The sequence below is a fragment of the Phlebotomus papatasi genome, chromosome 2, assembly GCF_024763615.1.
Source record: "Phlebotomus papatasi isolate M1 chromosome 2, Ppap_2.1, whole genome shotgun sequence".
NCBI classification, from domain to species: Eukaryota; Metazoa; Arthropoda; class Insecta; order Diptera; family Psychodidae; genus Phlebotomus; species Phlebotomus papatasi.
In genome coordinates, this window is record NC_077223.1 from 19153805 (window position 1) to 19168574 (window position 14770).

Here is a 14770-nt window from a genome sequence, read left to right on the forward strand (position 1 = left end):
ATTTGGCACAGACTTTTTTAGCAATAAAATACCAATTTGGACAGCAAAAGAATTAAATTTGATCAGAAAGAATAGGCTTAATTTATCAATGAATAACTCATAAATGAACGGTTTGAAATCCTGGAGCAAAGTGAAATGAGATAATACCACAAAAAAATTATAGCTACTGAGTGACCTAATTAATTAACCCTTACCGCCTTTTTGGACAAACTGGACTTCATTTAATCATTAACTTAGGGAATTCGTGGTTTCGTGGTTGAATTCAGGAGCAGTACAATATTAAAGGTCAGTGAGCATTGAATGGCATTTACAAGGACATGAATCGCATTTTCGGATAGTTTTCCCAAATTTGCCACATAATAAATTTGTCATCTGATATCGTAACTTTCTCATTGTTACAAAATCTCCGTACGAATTTAACGAAGCTTAAAGATTGCACAAAAATACTCGAGAATAATACCTATTGATATTCTATGTAGTCATACACTAACTTTAAATTGTTTAAAAATAATATTTTCTATACAATGCAAAACGTTAGCATTGTCCTCTGTTTTTGCCCACTTTCCGGCCATCTTTGTAACCACTATCCGCCACTACTAAAAAACTTTGAAAATACTGAATTTTCATCAAACATTGACAGGATTAGTAAGAAACGTATTCCCTCCGTTCCGAAATAATTCGTACGTTTGGGAAAAATTCTTGTTCCGAAATAAGTCATACGTTTGGGAAAAAATTGTATTATGGGAAAGTTTGCTGGTAAAGGTTTTGTGCACCACAATTATCTCTTTTAAAGAACTTTTGTTAATGTTCAGAACTAAAATTGGGGTCCAGTCTTCATGGTAAATTGAGGAACGAATGTCTTAAAAATGTCTTATTTTTGACATTTAATTTGAAATCTAAATGAAATGCAATATGGTGTGAGATAGAGACTTGGGACCTCGAGGGACCCCCACGTAAGTTACCCCTGGGACCATTAATATGTCCTTACTTTTTCCCCTTTTTCCCCTGCCCCTCCCCTTCCCCTGAAAAAATCGTACGACACGTTCTCGACCAATCCCTAAAAGAACATGGTTTTGGAGGGGAAGGGGAGGGATGGGGGGAAAATGAGGGACTAATGGTCCCGGGGTCAACTTATGGGGGTCCGCCGAAGGTCTCAAGTACCTAACCATTTAGCACCCAGATAAACGAACACATAAAAAAGATTGTTCTTCCTATTGTTTATTCTGCAAAATTTGAGCAATAAAAATGTCATATCGGTAATAACTGTTGAGTTCTACTCGTGCATACTAAAAATTTAGAACAAATTCTAACCTATAATGCTAATCGCAGTCAATTATTAGTAATTAACTATCTACCGGAGCTCTTTGAAAATAACGCGAAAAATGGACAAATTCAACACATCGTGATAGGATCCCCATATTATCCCTGAACATGGAGGATAGTTCATATATAAGATATTTGCAAATAATAAAAACATTCTCTAAAACCATTTCTTAATCCCTAGTTTTTCCCCAAACATACAACTTATTTCGGAACGGAGGGATTAATATTTAAACTTATATTTTAATTCTAGATGCATTTATTTATTAAATGTTTATAATTTCAATATATGACAATCAGTAAATTTAACAAAATTTTCTATTCGACACTAACAATATAAAGAGCATGGCCCCATAGCCTAATTCCCCTAATTCTTATGAACTAAATCGATTAGCCTTTACGTAGCAGGAAAAACTGTCTCCCAGAGATAAAGACTCTTTTGAGTGTTCTGCAACTTGGATCATTGCATAGCCGCTTGAATACATGATTAGGATGTATAGTGATTCTTGTCTGATATCTGTTGCTTAAAGATGAGATTTCTTCGTATACTGAGAGTACTTCTAACTCCCTTCCAATAATTTAATAATTATTATTGAGAGATTTTTTGAATTATTTTAAGAAGAAAATCCATAATTTCGATATCTTATCTTTTACTGCTCGAACTCAAAGGGAAAGCAATTATACCTATATAGATGCTACACGGTAAGGGATATCGACTTCCGGTCTTCGACGACCCTCCAAGACAACATTACCTAGGACAGTCTAGGAAGAACCCTCCACCTCTCCTCCAAAATCATGTTTTTTGGCTTATTTCGAAAACCGCTTCTACGATTTCTTTCATTTTTGTATATGTTTTAGAGTTAGTCAAGGTGAATATTTCGTCCTTGGGCAACTATGTTCGAAAACCATTTCGATATCGAATTTTCGAAGAGCAAAATTTAACCACTTTGGAAGGCCTATTTTTCAACCTGTTTGCTTAATTTTTTTTGCGGACAAAAAATTAAACATATTAATAAGGAATGCGATTACAACTGATTTTAAATAAACCTCAAGTGGGATGTTATAGTTTTCCTTCAAAGAAATATTTATTTAGAGTTGGTGCAGGTGGAGCTATCTTGAATTGTGGTGCTACATTGATATACTATTTTTTCGTATGTTTTTAAAGGAAGCAGAGCCCTCACTGACAGAGAAATCCGAAAAAGTTAAAATAACATTCCGGAAATGTTAATTTTACCCTGCATTATTGATCCGAAATCGGTGTAAATATTATGCTTTTTATGCGTATTAGGGGTTAAAGTTACCCTTTTTCATTTTAATTTTACCCTAAAAAGGTGTAAAATTAACATTAAAAATGTTGATATATTTTTACACATAAAAAGTGTTAAAGTTACAAGGAAAAAAAGTTAATCGCACCCCCTTTATCTCAGTATTCCAATTATCTTATTTAAATCCACAATTAGAATTGAATTACATTGCGTATGTAGTCCCACAGTTCAAAGTAGCCCCACTTCCCCCTAAGCCATTATCTCCTTATTAATTAAACTATATATTGTCAATGTGAATCGAACCTTTTTTTACAAATCACTTATCGCAATGAAAATTTTCATTTGCTGGCTAATCTTCCTCGGTTTTCCCCTCTGATTAATATTGCGAGTTTTGTTAATAGTATTTAATATTATTGTAACTTATTAAAAAATACACTTAGTTTAGCCAACATGGCTGAAAAGAAATCACAATACAGAAAAGTGGTTAATCTACCACATTTCTATAAATTTTAATTTAATTGAAAAGTTACATTTTGGAAAAAAATTAATTTCTACTAATTTACATCATCGTAAAATTGCAAGTTCATTAACAATTATAGTAATATCAGACAAATCATAAAACGTATCGCAATTAAGAGTTAAATAAAGCATGTATGACTTTAGAAAATACATGCTTTTGTTGTAAACCTAGAAATTGAGATATACTATTATTTTTGATAGTCAACGACCTAATGAACTAAGCGCGACATATGTTACGATGCTCATTTTACAATGAATAATACTAGATTTATGAATTCAATAATAAATAAATAAAATCCTATGCTACAATAATTAACTGACTTCTTTATATTTTAGGCAAAAAAATAAGCGTAGGAATTTAAATTTAGTTAGCAAAATATAGAATTAAGGTTAGTAAATATCCAAAATTACTACAAAAATGGGTCTAATTTATACCTAACTTAATCAATATTTAAAATGAGACAAGACAAAGTTAAAAAAAGAATACTTAATCAGAAATTGTACAAACAAAGGGGGGTATGCACAGTAATCAGTTGATTTATTAATTCGTTAATAAATAAGAAAAACTATGCACAGTAACGAGCTTACTTATTTATAAATAAGTTACTTATTAAAATGGCCGTTGAAAGCTTAATTTCAAATTAATAAATGTTCCTATATGCACAGTGCTTAACATTTTATTAACTAATAAAATTTTTGATTTATAAACATGCTCCTCGAGAGGAGCTTGTTAGACTTATTATCGACAAATTAAGTAAAAAAAAACATTAAGAATTGATATATTTCACGAAGTAAATTACGATATATGTTGTCTTATACAGTTTTACAGGTGATCACTTTAAAATTAAATACAACATTTTTCATGATTAGATTAGATTAGATTTCAGTTTATTTCCTGCCTTTTGGGTCCAACGATCCTTTCTTAAGACTATATGAGAAGCTTTAAAAATTTTCATTTTTTTTATAATCAAGTGAAAATGACCTGGGACTGTGAGGACAAGGAGGCAATGGCCATTAATTTTACATATTCCAAAGAGGTTTTAATTTTAACAGTCTTGTTTTAAAAATATAGTGAACACATAGACTTTATTTGAGAAAAAATGGTCAGATTTCTTCTTATATATTATATTTACTGTAAATTTTTAAAAATTTTCAAATCTATTTTTGTTTTGGAGCATTAAGTACTCATTTTTATCTACCAAAGATTTAACAATTCTTTGAATTAATTTATAAATATTTTCAAATTCTGCGTTTATTCTGACTATTCATTACTTTTTTTTATCAAATATTAGTGTAGAAAATTCCAGAGGAGTCATGTGTTACAAAAAACGAATACACATTTTCTTCTACAAATTAGTAACACTTTTTATGCGAAATCCACAAAGAAAATAAATGTTCATACATCATTACTAAGATTTTCAACATCTCACAGTAAAAAGACCCAAAATAAACCGAAAAAAAAATCTCTTGAATGCTTCAAAATGTTCAAAATTCTTTAAATTGAAAAACCTCTCAAGTTTTTCTCAGTGTTAGTCCTGTCCTCGGGCGGTGGATAAGGGAAACCAACTGATTTATTAACAGAGCTTTCGGAACGTCATTTTCTGTGTTTGTGCATAGGTTTTCTGATTAATTAATAAATAAGCCTAATAATTCAGCTGTTACTGTGCATACCAGCCAAAATTCTATTTTATTATTAATCGAAGATAATAGAAAGTAGTTAATAGTAATAACGGTAATAACTCTAGTTTATAAAATAGAATTTTTGCTTTGGAAAATAAGAGAAAAATTTAATTATGCAAAGGCTGCCGCATTCAAAGGCAGACCACTTTCTCCTATACCCATTTCTACTAAATGGTCATTAAAACCTTCATTTTAAGATATTAAGTGGTCGTTTTTGGTCTATACACAGAACTTGAAATTTTATTAACTTATAAAGAAAATTTTGATGTGTTAATTTTAACATAAAAAAAGTTGTTAGGGTAAGTGTGCCAAATTTCGGCATAGTTGCATGCAAACGCCAAAGTCTCAAGTTTGAAATGTAATATCTTTAATAGAAATTGATTTTTTTTTATTCCTTCTACTTTAGGAGTGTTGCTTAGAAACTTGTAGACAGTATATTGTCTTTATTTATTTTAAAATCGTTCTTAATACATTTTAAAATGAATAAAAATGTAGACATAGCTTTGGTGCCCTATTTCGGCCACCTTCATTCTCATAGTTCCTTGCCCTTCGGGAATTCTTCCAATGTCTTTTTCACGTCATATCGTTTGTCGAAGTTAGATTTTTTGTTACTCTTTTGCATTGTATAATCTCTAGATTATGTAAAAACTAAAAATTCATGGAAATTTTAAGAACGAAAAAGGTGGCCGGAATTGCAAGCTGGCCGGAATTTGGCACACTTACCCTACCCTATTTATCTAAATTTTATATCTTTATAAAAGATTAGTCCTACTTTACAATCAAATTCTCAATTACACAAAAGAAGACAAAAATTTCTTCTTTTGAGTAACCAATAGCTGTGATATAAGAGAAATCTCAGGAAAAGGGAACAAATTTGTAAAAGCAATTACCTCTTGAATTATAAGGTCGGATTTTTTTGTTGACATACTGAGAAATCTCTCTTGTGCTTGACAAAATTTGGCCGTCTTCTTGCCGAATAGCTTCTTTCTCTCCTTTACACCTCCAATATGTTCCTTCCTAAAGTACTCCAATGCACTAACGATGTTATCTTGTGTCTGTTCCAACTGCAAATGGGTGTGTTACCCAGAAAATATTTTGTTAGTCAATTAACAAGTGCCTTGACTACCAATGCAGAAAAAACTTACCATCCGTCCACGCTCTTCTTCAATTGTATTAATCAGCTGGCTAAATTGTTCCAAGCTCGCAACGATCGTCTGCTCATCTTCCGTCTGATTTGATCCAATAAATTCAAAATTGAATTCACCAAGACTCTTGGACAGTGCACGCTGTGCTCGTGATAAATCTACAAAAGGCAGCAGAAATTTTAAAATGATGTATACACAGATACATTTTAATGTGGTGAATCATTAAATAATTATCAAGCAGACAGTAATTTATATATATTTTTTTCTTGTTCATTGTCTTCCTCTCACTACCATTCAAATATATATATGTATTTACTGACATTTTATTCTATTTCAATGAATAATCTGTGCCACTTTCTCTTCAAATACACATTCATTCTCTTCTTTTTTTTTAATATATTTATGTACCTCTGAGAATTATTTCAATTTTTATTGTTTTATTGTTTGCAAAAGAAAAAATTTAAGAATATAAAATAACTTTAAAATTAAAGCTAGAAGAATGTTCAACGGTTCACATTGAGACTGCATTCATTTGAAATTGCACTAAACAACCTTAGCGCAAATAGCTTCAAATGTCAGAAAGATCACTTGGAATTCACAGTAAAACACCACCGTGAAAAGCTATAAATTTAATAAATATTTTAAATTTTATATTCCAAGCACATTCTTTGAAATCATTTTGTTGAATATGCAATTGTAAAGATCACGTTTTTTTCCATCCATTTTTGCTTTTCGCATTAAAATTGGGTTAATGTGGACAAAGTCAAAAAAAAATCTACACATAGAAAGAGAAGCAATAAATAAAGTGTGGAAACGAGAATCAAAACAAAATTATGGAAAAGAAAACCAAAAAAAAAAAAAAAACAGAGAAACAAAAATAGACAAACTGATTCTCATCAAAAAGATTCTCATTAAGCTAAGCGCTAATGATAGGGCAGTCAGCATAGAGATAAACACATGCAAAGATGCCACTAGCGACAGAGATTCAAAATTCAAGGTTTGATTTACTGCAACAAAGATAGCGAAGTAGATAGCAAAAATTTTGAGGAATTTCACGCGAAAACATTATTAATTGTTTGAAATACAAATGACATGCTGGACAGGAAGAATTTTAGATACATATTCAAGATAAAACTTGAAAGAATGAATTTATGTCAACATTTGCTTCTCGCTTACAAGTTCACATAACAAAATAATTTTTAATGAAGACGGATTTGCAAAACAAAAAAAAACTCCACAATTCAGCAGAATTATTATCCAAGACACATACTCAGTAGCAGCAAAGTCCGTTATCATTTTACTCAAACAAATTTATAATTTCTAAGCATGTCCAACATTCATCAGTCATACTTTGTCCAACATACATTTTAAAATCTTACGTGAAAATTGAAAGAATAATATAAAAATAGTCTCGATTATAAAATACATAAAAAGATTAAGTTTGTGTCTTGGATAAACTGTATTCTCAACATATCACAGCATAAAAACATAAATAGTAGTACGCAGGTTTCTGCAGTTAAGGTACGAATATTTAACCTTTAGGACACTACCAATAGAAAGTTGGGTTGAGTTATCTAAAGTCTTGCCGATTTATTAAGCTGGATGAACCTGATAAATGTCTTTGAGTCTTTTAAAAATATCACAAATAAAGCTTTAAAGCTTCATATATCTTATCAACAACAGTTCAAAATAGCGGATAGATCTATGTTTAATTTAAAGAAAAAAGCGCATTAATAATCGATTTTCCTATTTAGATGAATTCCTCGGGTGATTTACTGCGAAATTCTTACTCAATTGTAATTTAACTAAAAGATTTAGAGGAAGATCGAGCACTGTAAGTCATATTAATAATAATAATAATGGTGGCACAACGTTCCGTAGAGGAACTAGGCCTTCCCACAAGAGGATTTCTAGACATGCATTATTATTTTTTCTTGTACGGGATGAGGTTGTTAGTTGTCAGTCCCATGTCCGTGGAATCAAGTGCAGTAAAGCTCACTGAATGCAAATCGAACTTCGAACACTTTTAACGCCAGAAAAATTCCTGGTGACCTAAAGGGGATTCGAACCCGGGACACTTGCATCATAGAGCGAGTGCTCTACCACTTGACCCATTGAGTGCCCTAAGTAAGTCATATTAACCAAAAATTATCTCCAGTATTATCCAAGTCAGATAAAGTAAAATTACGTAAGTAGGCCCAAACCTCTTTAGAAAACCGTCAATCAAATTCTAACAAGAAAATGAGTTCTTATAGGGTTTTATTCCAATTGTTTAAATAAAATTCTAATACGATTTAAAGGTAGTTATCTAGACAGGATAAATTCAAGTTCATAGATATTTATCATAGATCAGCGATAATTATTAATGTAGATAAATTCTTTTAATTAAGGGGTAACATCTATCAGACCGTCCAAAATTAACGTTTTTCTGTGTGATTTTTTTATGACTTTGTTAATGAATCGATCGATGATCGATATGAAATTTTCATAAGTCACTGTATACGTCTTAAAAAGATCAGTGTAAGCTACTACTTTTAAAATTTAAAGCCAATCGGATAAAAAAATACTCGAGTTTTATTGTTACCTGCGAAGCTTTTTAAAAGCAAAATTATCCTAAGTCCGCGTATTGCCGAGTCGTCATTTTGTTATCAAAACAAAATCGAATAAAAAATATTTTTGTATTCCTCAATACATATATAATAACCTTGAAGATGTCATATTGATCGATTCCTTAGCAGTCACAAAAAATTCATACAAAAAAAAATGGTTTATTTTGGACGTCCTGGTAAATGTTCCCCCTTAAAGTCTCTACCATTTCTAGAGCAATTTTCGTCAAAAATGGTATTTTTTATAAAATTTTTACGTTTCCAACTTTAGGAAGTGCAGACAATTTCCTTCCAAAGAACATTTTTTGACGAAAATCGCTCCCAATGTGTAGAGGCCTTTAAACAACAGACCTATGGCTTTTCTCGTTACAATACTTATTTATACATTGTATGAAATTTCACAAATTTACCATTAAATTTCCTTTAAAAATACGAGATATTAGAGATAAGACACATTGGCCGTCAAGACAGACACCCCAGAAAACTGTTAGCTAAGACGCATACCCAATTTATGACAGTTTTCCTTATATCATTTTCCTTGATTATTTTAATTAACCAAAAAATCATAATGGAAGAATTCAATAAACTCAACTTTATAGTTAGAAAAATTGTTGATAAATCTGATTTTATGCTAAAAAGAACATTATTTTTGTTTTTTTTTTTTAGAAATTACTGCTGTGAGACATGTTGGAACATAACTATCTATTAAAAATATTAAAACATACAAAACCTATTCTTTTCCCTTTACCACCAATTTCAGTATGGTTTCAATAAATTTATTTTTGCGTATGATAACGCAGTTTAAAATTATTATACGTTACCGATAATTGCAAAATTACAAATTAAGTATCAGGCTCATGAATTATTCTTAGTATTTATTACAAGTGAAAATCTGGAACTGTCAAAAAATCCAAAAATTCCAAAATAGACATGATTCCGAATTATCTCATCTTACCCTACTTTCTAACTATCTACAACAAAAATGAAAAAAAAAGATGTAGAAGTAGCAATAAGCAAGCGAGTAAGTATGAATTTTGAATTTTGTCACATGTGAGAAAAAGTTTGTCAAATTGTAAAACACTAAACAGGAGCTGAGATCTATTTAAAACTAATCCATCTTATCACGGATTTCACGGTTTTTGGCGGTCTGATAGTTTAATGGGACCCAAAACGTCCGAAACAAGGTAAAACTTCCAGGATTTGCATAAAGTTTGGCTTCGAACACTGCATATTTTTCCCATATTCCTTTAATGAATCTGGACACTTACGCCATTAATGCATATAATCCTATATTAAAATTTCTCCAAATATTTCGTCTACATACAGTACACTCTCTCAAATTCGGGCATTTGGGACCGAAATGTCACCCGAATTAGAGAGAAATTCAGGCGACAAACTGTTTGAAATGTAACGATTTTTTTTGTTCATCTGCATACTCATACTAAGTTTACATACTCATGTTTATGGTACATTTAGTGAAAACTCCTTAATAATGTAAAATCACATCATGACTAAGACAAACCATGGCAAATTTGAGCATATTTGCTTTATTTGATAACCATAATCAAACTTGAAAAATGGCAACAAACTTTTTTCAAATATAACTGCTGCCCGAATTAAAAAGTAGCCCGAACTTAAAAGAGCCGAATTAAAATTAAGTCAAATGGATAAAACCTGGATCGTTGGATTTCAAACAATTTGATGTTATCAATCTCAAAATCCGTGCGACATTTTGGTCCCGCTCTTACGGATAAGCGACAGTCCACTGTATTTAATATTGTGAAGGTATAAGCATAAGGATCGTGGAAGGATATGAGCGCCACGCGGCATACAATTAAACTACCTTACTATTGTAGTAGACTAGAAAGAAATGTGGTGATAAGTGAAAGTTCCAATTTGAAGTTTTTGGAGTAGCGAATTGATAATATTATTTTGTTTCTTAAGTTTTAGTGACAGAGATTTTGATCTTTCGAACCCCTCAAGCCGGAAAAATAAACGTAGATCTGAAAATAACTTATTCCTCAGAAGGTATTTGTACTTTTCCCACTTTTCCAGACAGTGTAGGGGTATTTCCCAATATCTAAATACAAAAATCTTCTATTGTTCCTTCAAAAGCTGCATGATCTAAGTTATTTTTTAAGTCACAAGGCCAATATGAATCTCAGTATGTGTGTTAAACACTTGCTAAAAATTACCAAAAATTAAAAGAGACCTTTGTATGACGGAAAGAACTTCACGGTCAATGTGTTTTAGCCCTTAGTCATTGGTTGGTAATTGGAGAAAATATTAGAGAGGCATTGGAGACATTAGATGAAGACATTGACTTACTTCTTGCAGCAGTTAACAGATCCTTAATTTCCTTTATAATCCGCTTAATCTGCTGACTGGTTTTATCCAGCTCTTTTTCATGTCTACTGAGATTTTCCCGAAATTCAGGGCTATCCAACAAACAGTCCGCGAATTCTAGCGCTTGCAGTCCAACCACCATTTTTTTGGCCTCTTTGGATTTCACTAGCAGCACAAATGTGTTGGTGGTTTGATGAGGAGGTATTGTTTTGTATTTATTTGGTCACAAACACACCTTTTCCTTCACTGTATTTGCCAAAATTTTCCTCTTCAATCTCGCGCCAAAGTCACTTTCAGAGGCACTTCCAGGTGGGAATTTCTATCCGTTTGCCAATGAACTGGAACTTGTCCTCACAGAATGGGTCTTGACTCTGTTTCCAGAGTTCTCTTTTTTTTTCAAATAATTCTCACTTGGTGATTGTGTTCATGGAGAAAAATTTTCAGAGAGAAGAAAAAAAAAAGCAGTGTAGGTGTGTTGGTGTTTATGTAGCTATTGGGACGTCATTTTAAACACCATTGAAGCACTACATTCAACAAGTGATTATCTGCTGATTCATATTAGAAAAATTCAATATCACCTTTTTTCACATGGAAAATCTCACTAAACCACTTGGCAGTGTCTCTTGAGTTGTGGCACTTTTTCAGCAGATTGCAGCAAAATGTCGAGAAATTGTGCACAAAAACAGCAAGTGAAATTTTTCCAACATAATATATGTACATTTATGTAAGATGCGCAGTTCACTTACGACTCTCTCTCACTCTCGTCTCCCAACTTAGTGGATAAATATTCACGAAAAAGGCACAAATTTTGCGCTATTTCCCTATATCACGTGCTCCTTCGTAAACATTGAACTCCACTTCACAAGCTGACGCAAAGATTTGGGCGGAAAAACGGCCTAAAATCACGATTTCCACTCAATTTTAGGCACCACTTTCGAGCAAATACGTCACTGTTTATCAAAATCTCCCATACATTTGAATCGCTGACAATCCCTGCCCATTAAAGAAAGTCAGTAGATTGTGTCGGCATAGATTCAGCTAAACTGCGGACATGTCTACCTCTGGTCTTTGGTAACTTTACTATAAATCGAAATGCTTCGGGATTTCTCGGATCTAGGCATTGAGCTAGAATAATTCCATGGGAAATAGGATTATTAGTTCAATTAATATAATGTTTTTCCATAGAAATTATTAATAGGGTAAGTCAGATCAGACTCATTAAAGAAATATGGGAATGAAGTGTTTGAGCCAGAGTACGTGCGAAGCCTGAAAGACTTCCCTTAAAGGGAATCGGTACCGCTCTATGCTACACCTTGAGCTCATTACATGAATCTATATAGTAAATCATATCGCGGAGATCTCATGGGTAAATTAGTAAGAGCGTCGGCCTGGTCTTTGGCGGAAAGATCATCTCTAACTCGATTATGACAGTTGAGACAGACAGCTTAATATTTAAGCGTTTTACTTTACTCTTCGGGACACCCAGAAACGCGAAATCTCTTTGAAATGGAGATTTACAGCCGAAGCACTAGTGGTAGTCCTCTCGATAATGGTGTCACTGCCTGTAATGCCCCAGACACACTTACGACTTAAGCCGAGAGACGACTTAGTGGAAAATGATGGAAATGAAGTTTAACCATTATGTCGAGTATAATTACACTAAGGGCCTTGACAGACATGAGGATTAGCCGAGAGACGGCTTAGCGTAATTATATTAGAAATAATAGTCAAACTACATTTCCATCATTTTCCACTAAGTCGTCTCTCGGCTTAAGTCGTAAGTGTGTCTAGGGCATAAGCCGTCTCTCGGCTAATCCTCAGGTCTGTCAAAGCCCTAATCTTCACATACTCAACGGCTGGGCGGCAGGTACCCGGAACCGTTGTGGTTCAAAAATAATGAACATCATAGTGAAACCAGTGAAGTTGTAGAGCACGGCCCTACTTTTTTCGTTGATCCATCCGCTTTAATGTATATGAAGCAAAATGAAAAGAAAACCCCTATCAGTATTTACTCTAATGCAACCATCTCTGTGGTTGAAAGTGGCGAAAAAGTGCTTATACAATGGCGAAAAAGTGTTCACAAAGTGGCGAAAAGTACTGAAACATGCATTGCTGCAGGAAATATATTTTTTCAACTCGATGCCCAAAAATTCCCGGAAAATCTCCTGGTTCAATAGAGAGACAAGGCTTCAAAGCATTTGTACAAAAAATTTCATTTTATTTCGACAAAAATTGGAAGAATTACAAGGGTATCAAACTTTAAGATGGCGAAAAGGGCTTACTCTACCCTACTTGAACGTTCAATAGCAACAATTATTGTGAAACGCATTAAGATTTTATGCACAATTGAGGTCGCACCTTAAAAAATAGTTAGAGTTAAAGAATAGTTAAGAGAGTCCAGTTAAAAATCTCATAAGTTACAGAAACGCCGTAATATATGCGATTTTTTCGGCGTCAATTTTTTGTCGCATCTTTTGTGCTGTCTGTTTATAAGAAATATCTTTCAAATTTACTGCGTGAAAAATATTTTCATATAAAAGTATGGCAAACCATTCCATGCTTCCTGAAATGCTCAAACTCGTGACTTAGATGCTTTTTAATATCTGGGGTGGAATGATAACTTTTCGACACTATCAAATCGATAGTATCGATAAATCTATATCTCTTATTAGATTAACCCTTTAAGGACGATTGGAACACCGGTGTCCCATAAAGAAAATAATTTTTTCTGACTACCCAAAGTTATTTTTTTCTAATGTCTGTACATAATTGTAAAGTAGAAGGTTGAAGCTAGCTATTTGCTATTTAGTAAATATTTAAGCTCAAAAATGGCGAATTTTTAAATTTTCAAATTCATAATTGATTTTATTTATTTTTTATACTTCCAATTTTTTAACTTCCCAAGCAAAACCCTTTTGGAAATAAAAACTAAAATACTCATACGTAATATTTTTCATTAAAGCGAAAAATATTATTCATTGGTATTGTCAGAAAAATTACTTAAATTTTGGGCTATTTTTGGCCCTATCGTTCATAGAAGCACAAAATACACCGAATACAGACTCTGTTGGACTTTCCAATGTTAGATGTAAGACTTATCATTGATTATGTTTCCCAGTTTAATTTTTATTGTTGATTTTCAGTCCGTAAAAAGTTAAGTGAATGTCGACTATTTACGCACTGTTGGGTCATTTATTGTGACATTCTTAAAAGAATGTGACTCTTGATAAATCAAAGATAAATTGATAAGTCAAAGATAGTTTTGTATGTAAGGAGTCCTCGAAGATCCCAAGTCCCTATCTCCAACTGTTTGACCTCTAGGCGTGGTCACGACTGGACGGATAGACGGACAAACAGTGTGGTGTCAAAAAACTCGAAACTTCAGATGTTCAAAATTCTACCAAAATATGATCCCTTAACGAATAAGTATATAATAATCGAAGGATTATATTTGTACCGCTCTCTGTGGAGTTTGAGCAGTAAACCATGATTAGACAGTAACTCATTAATTTAAAATGAACAAAACATAAAATGTAATAAATTTAGTTAGGGTGAAAGGAACGTCTATTGACACTTTAAGAACTCGTGTCAGCCAGCACCTATTGACACCCTACTCTGTACCATTTGGGATATGAAATTTGCACATTTCTGTTTCTAGTAAAAGGTATATTACAGAAAAAACGTTATATTACTTATATTTTACTAGATACATTAAATAATTTTCAACATTTTGACAAAAGTGTCAATAGGGGTTCTCTGTCGAACAGACGTTCCTCCGACCCTATTCCGTAATCTGATGCAATAGAAGCAAATAAAAAATGTTGTACTTTTACAATTTATAAAATTGCTAAATGTGGAGAAATTCTCTACCAAAGTTGAGAGTTTAAGA

General features: G+C 32.5%; 1 protein-coding gene across 1 annotated transcript in view; it reads right to left on the reverse strand.

Annotated features, from left to right (window-relative positions):
• LOC129802954 (rho GTPase-activating protein Graf) overlaps positions 1-11869 on the reverse strand; it is a 32520-nt gene extending 20651 nt beyond the window's left edge. Inside the window, exons 1-3 of the mRNA XM_055849209.1 lie at positions 10864-11869; positions 5930-6087; positions 5675-5848 (exon numbers count right to left, since the gene is read on the reverse strand). Of these exons, the coding sequence (XP_055705184.1) occupies positions 5675-5848; positions 5930-6087; positions 10864-11023 (492 nt within the window). The 5' untranslated portion in view covers positions 11024-11869. The remainder of the gene's footprint in view (positions 1-5674; positions 5849-5929; positions 6088-10863) is intronic.
• Positions 11870-14770: the final 2901 nt, after the last annotated feature.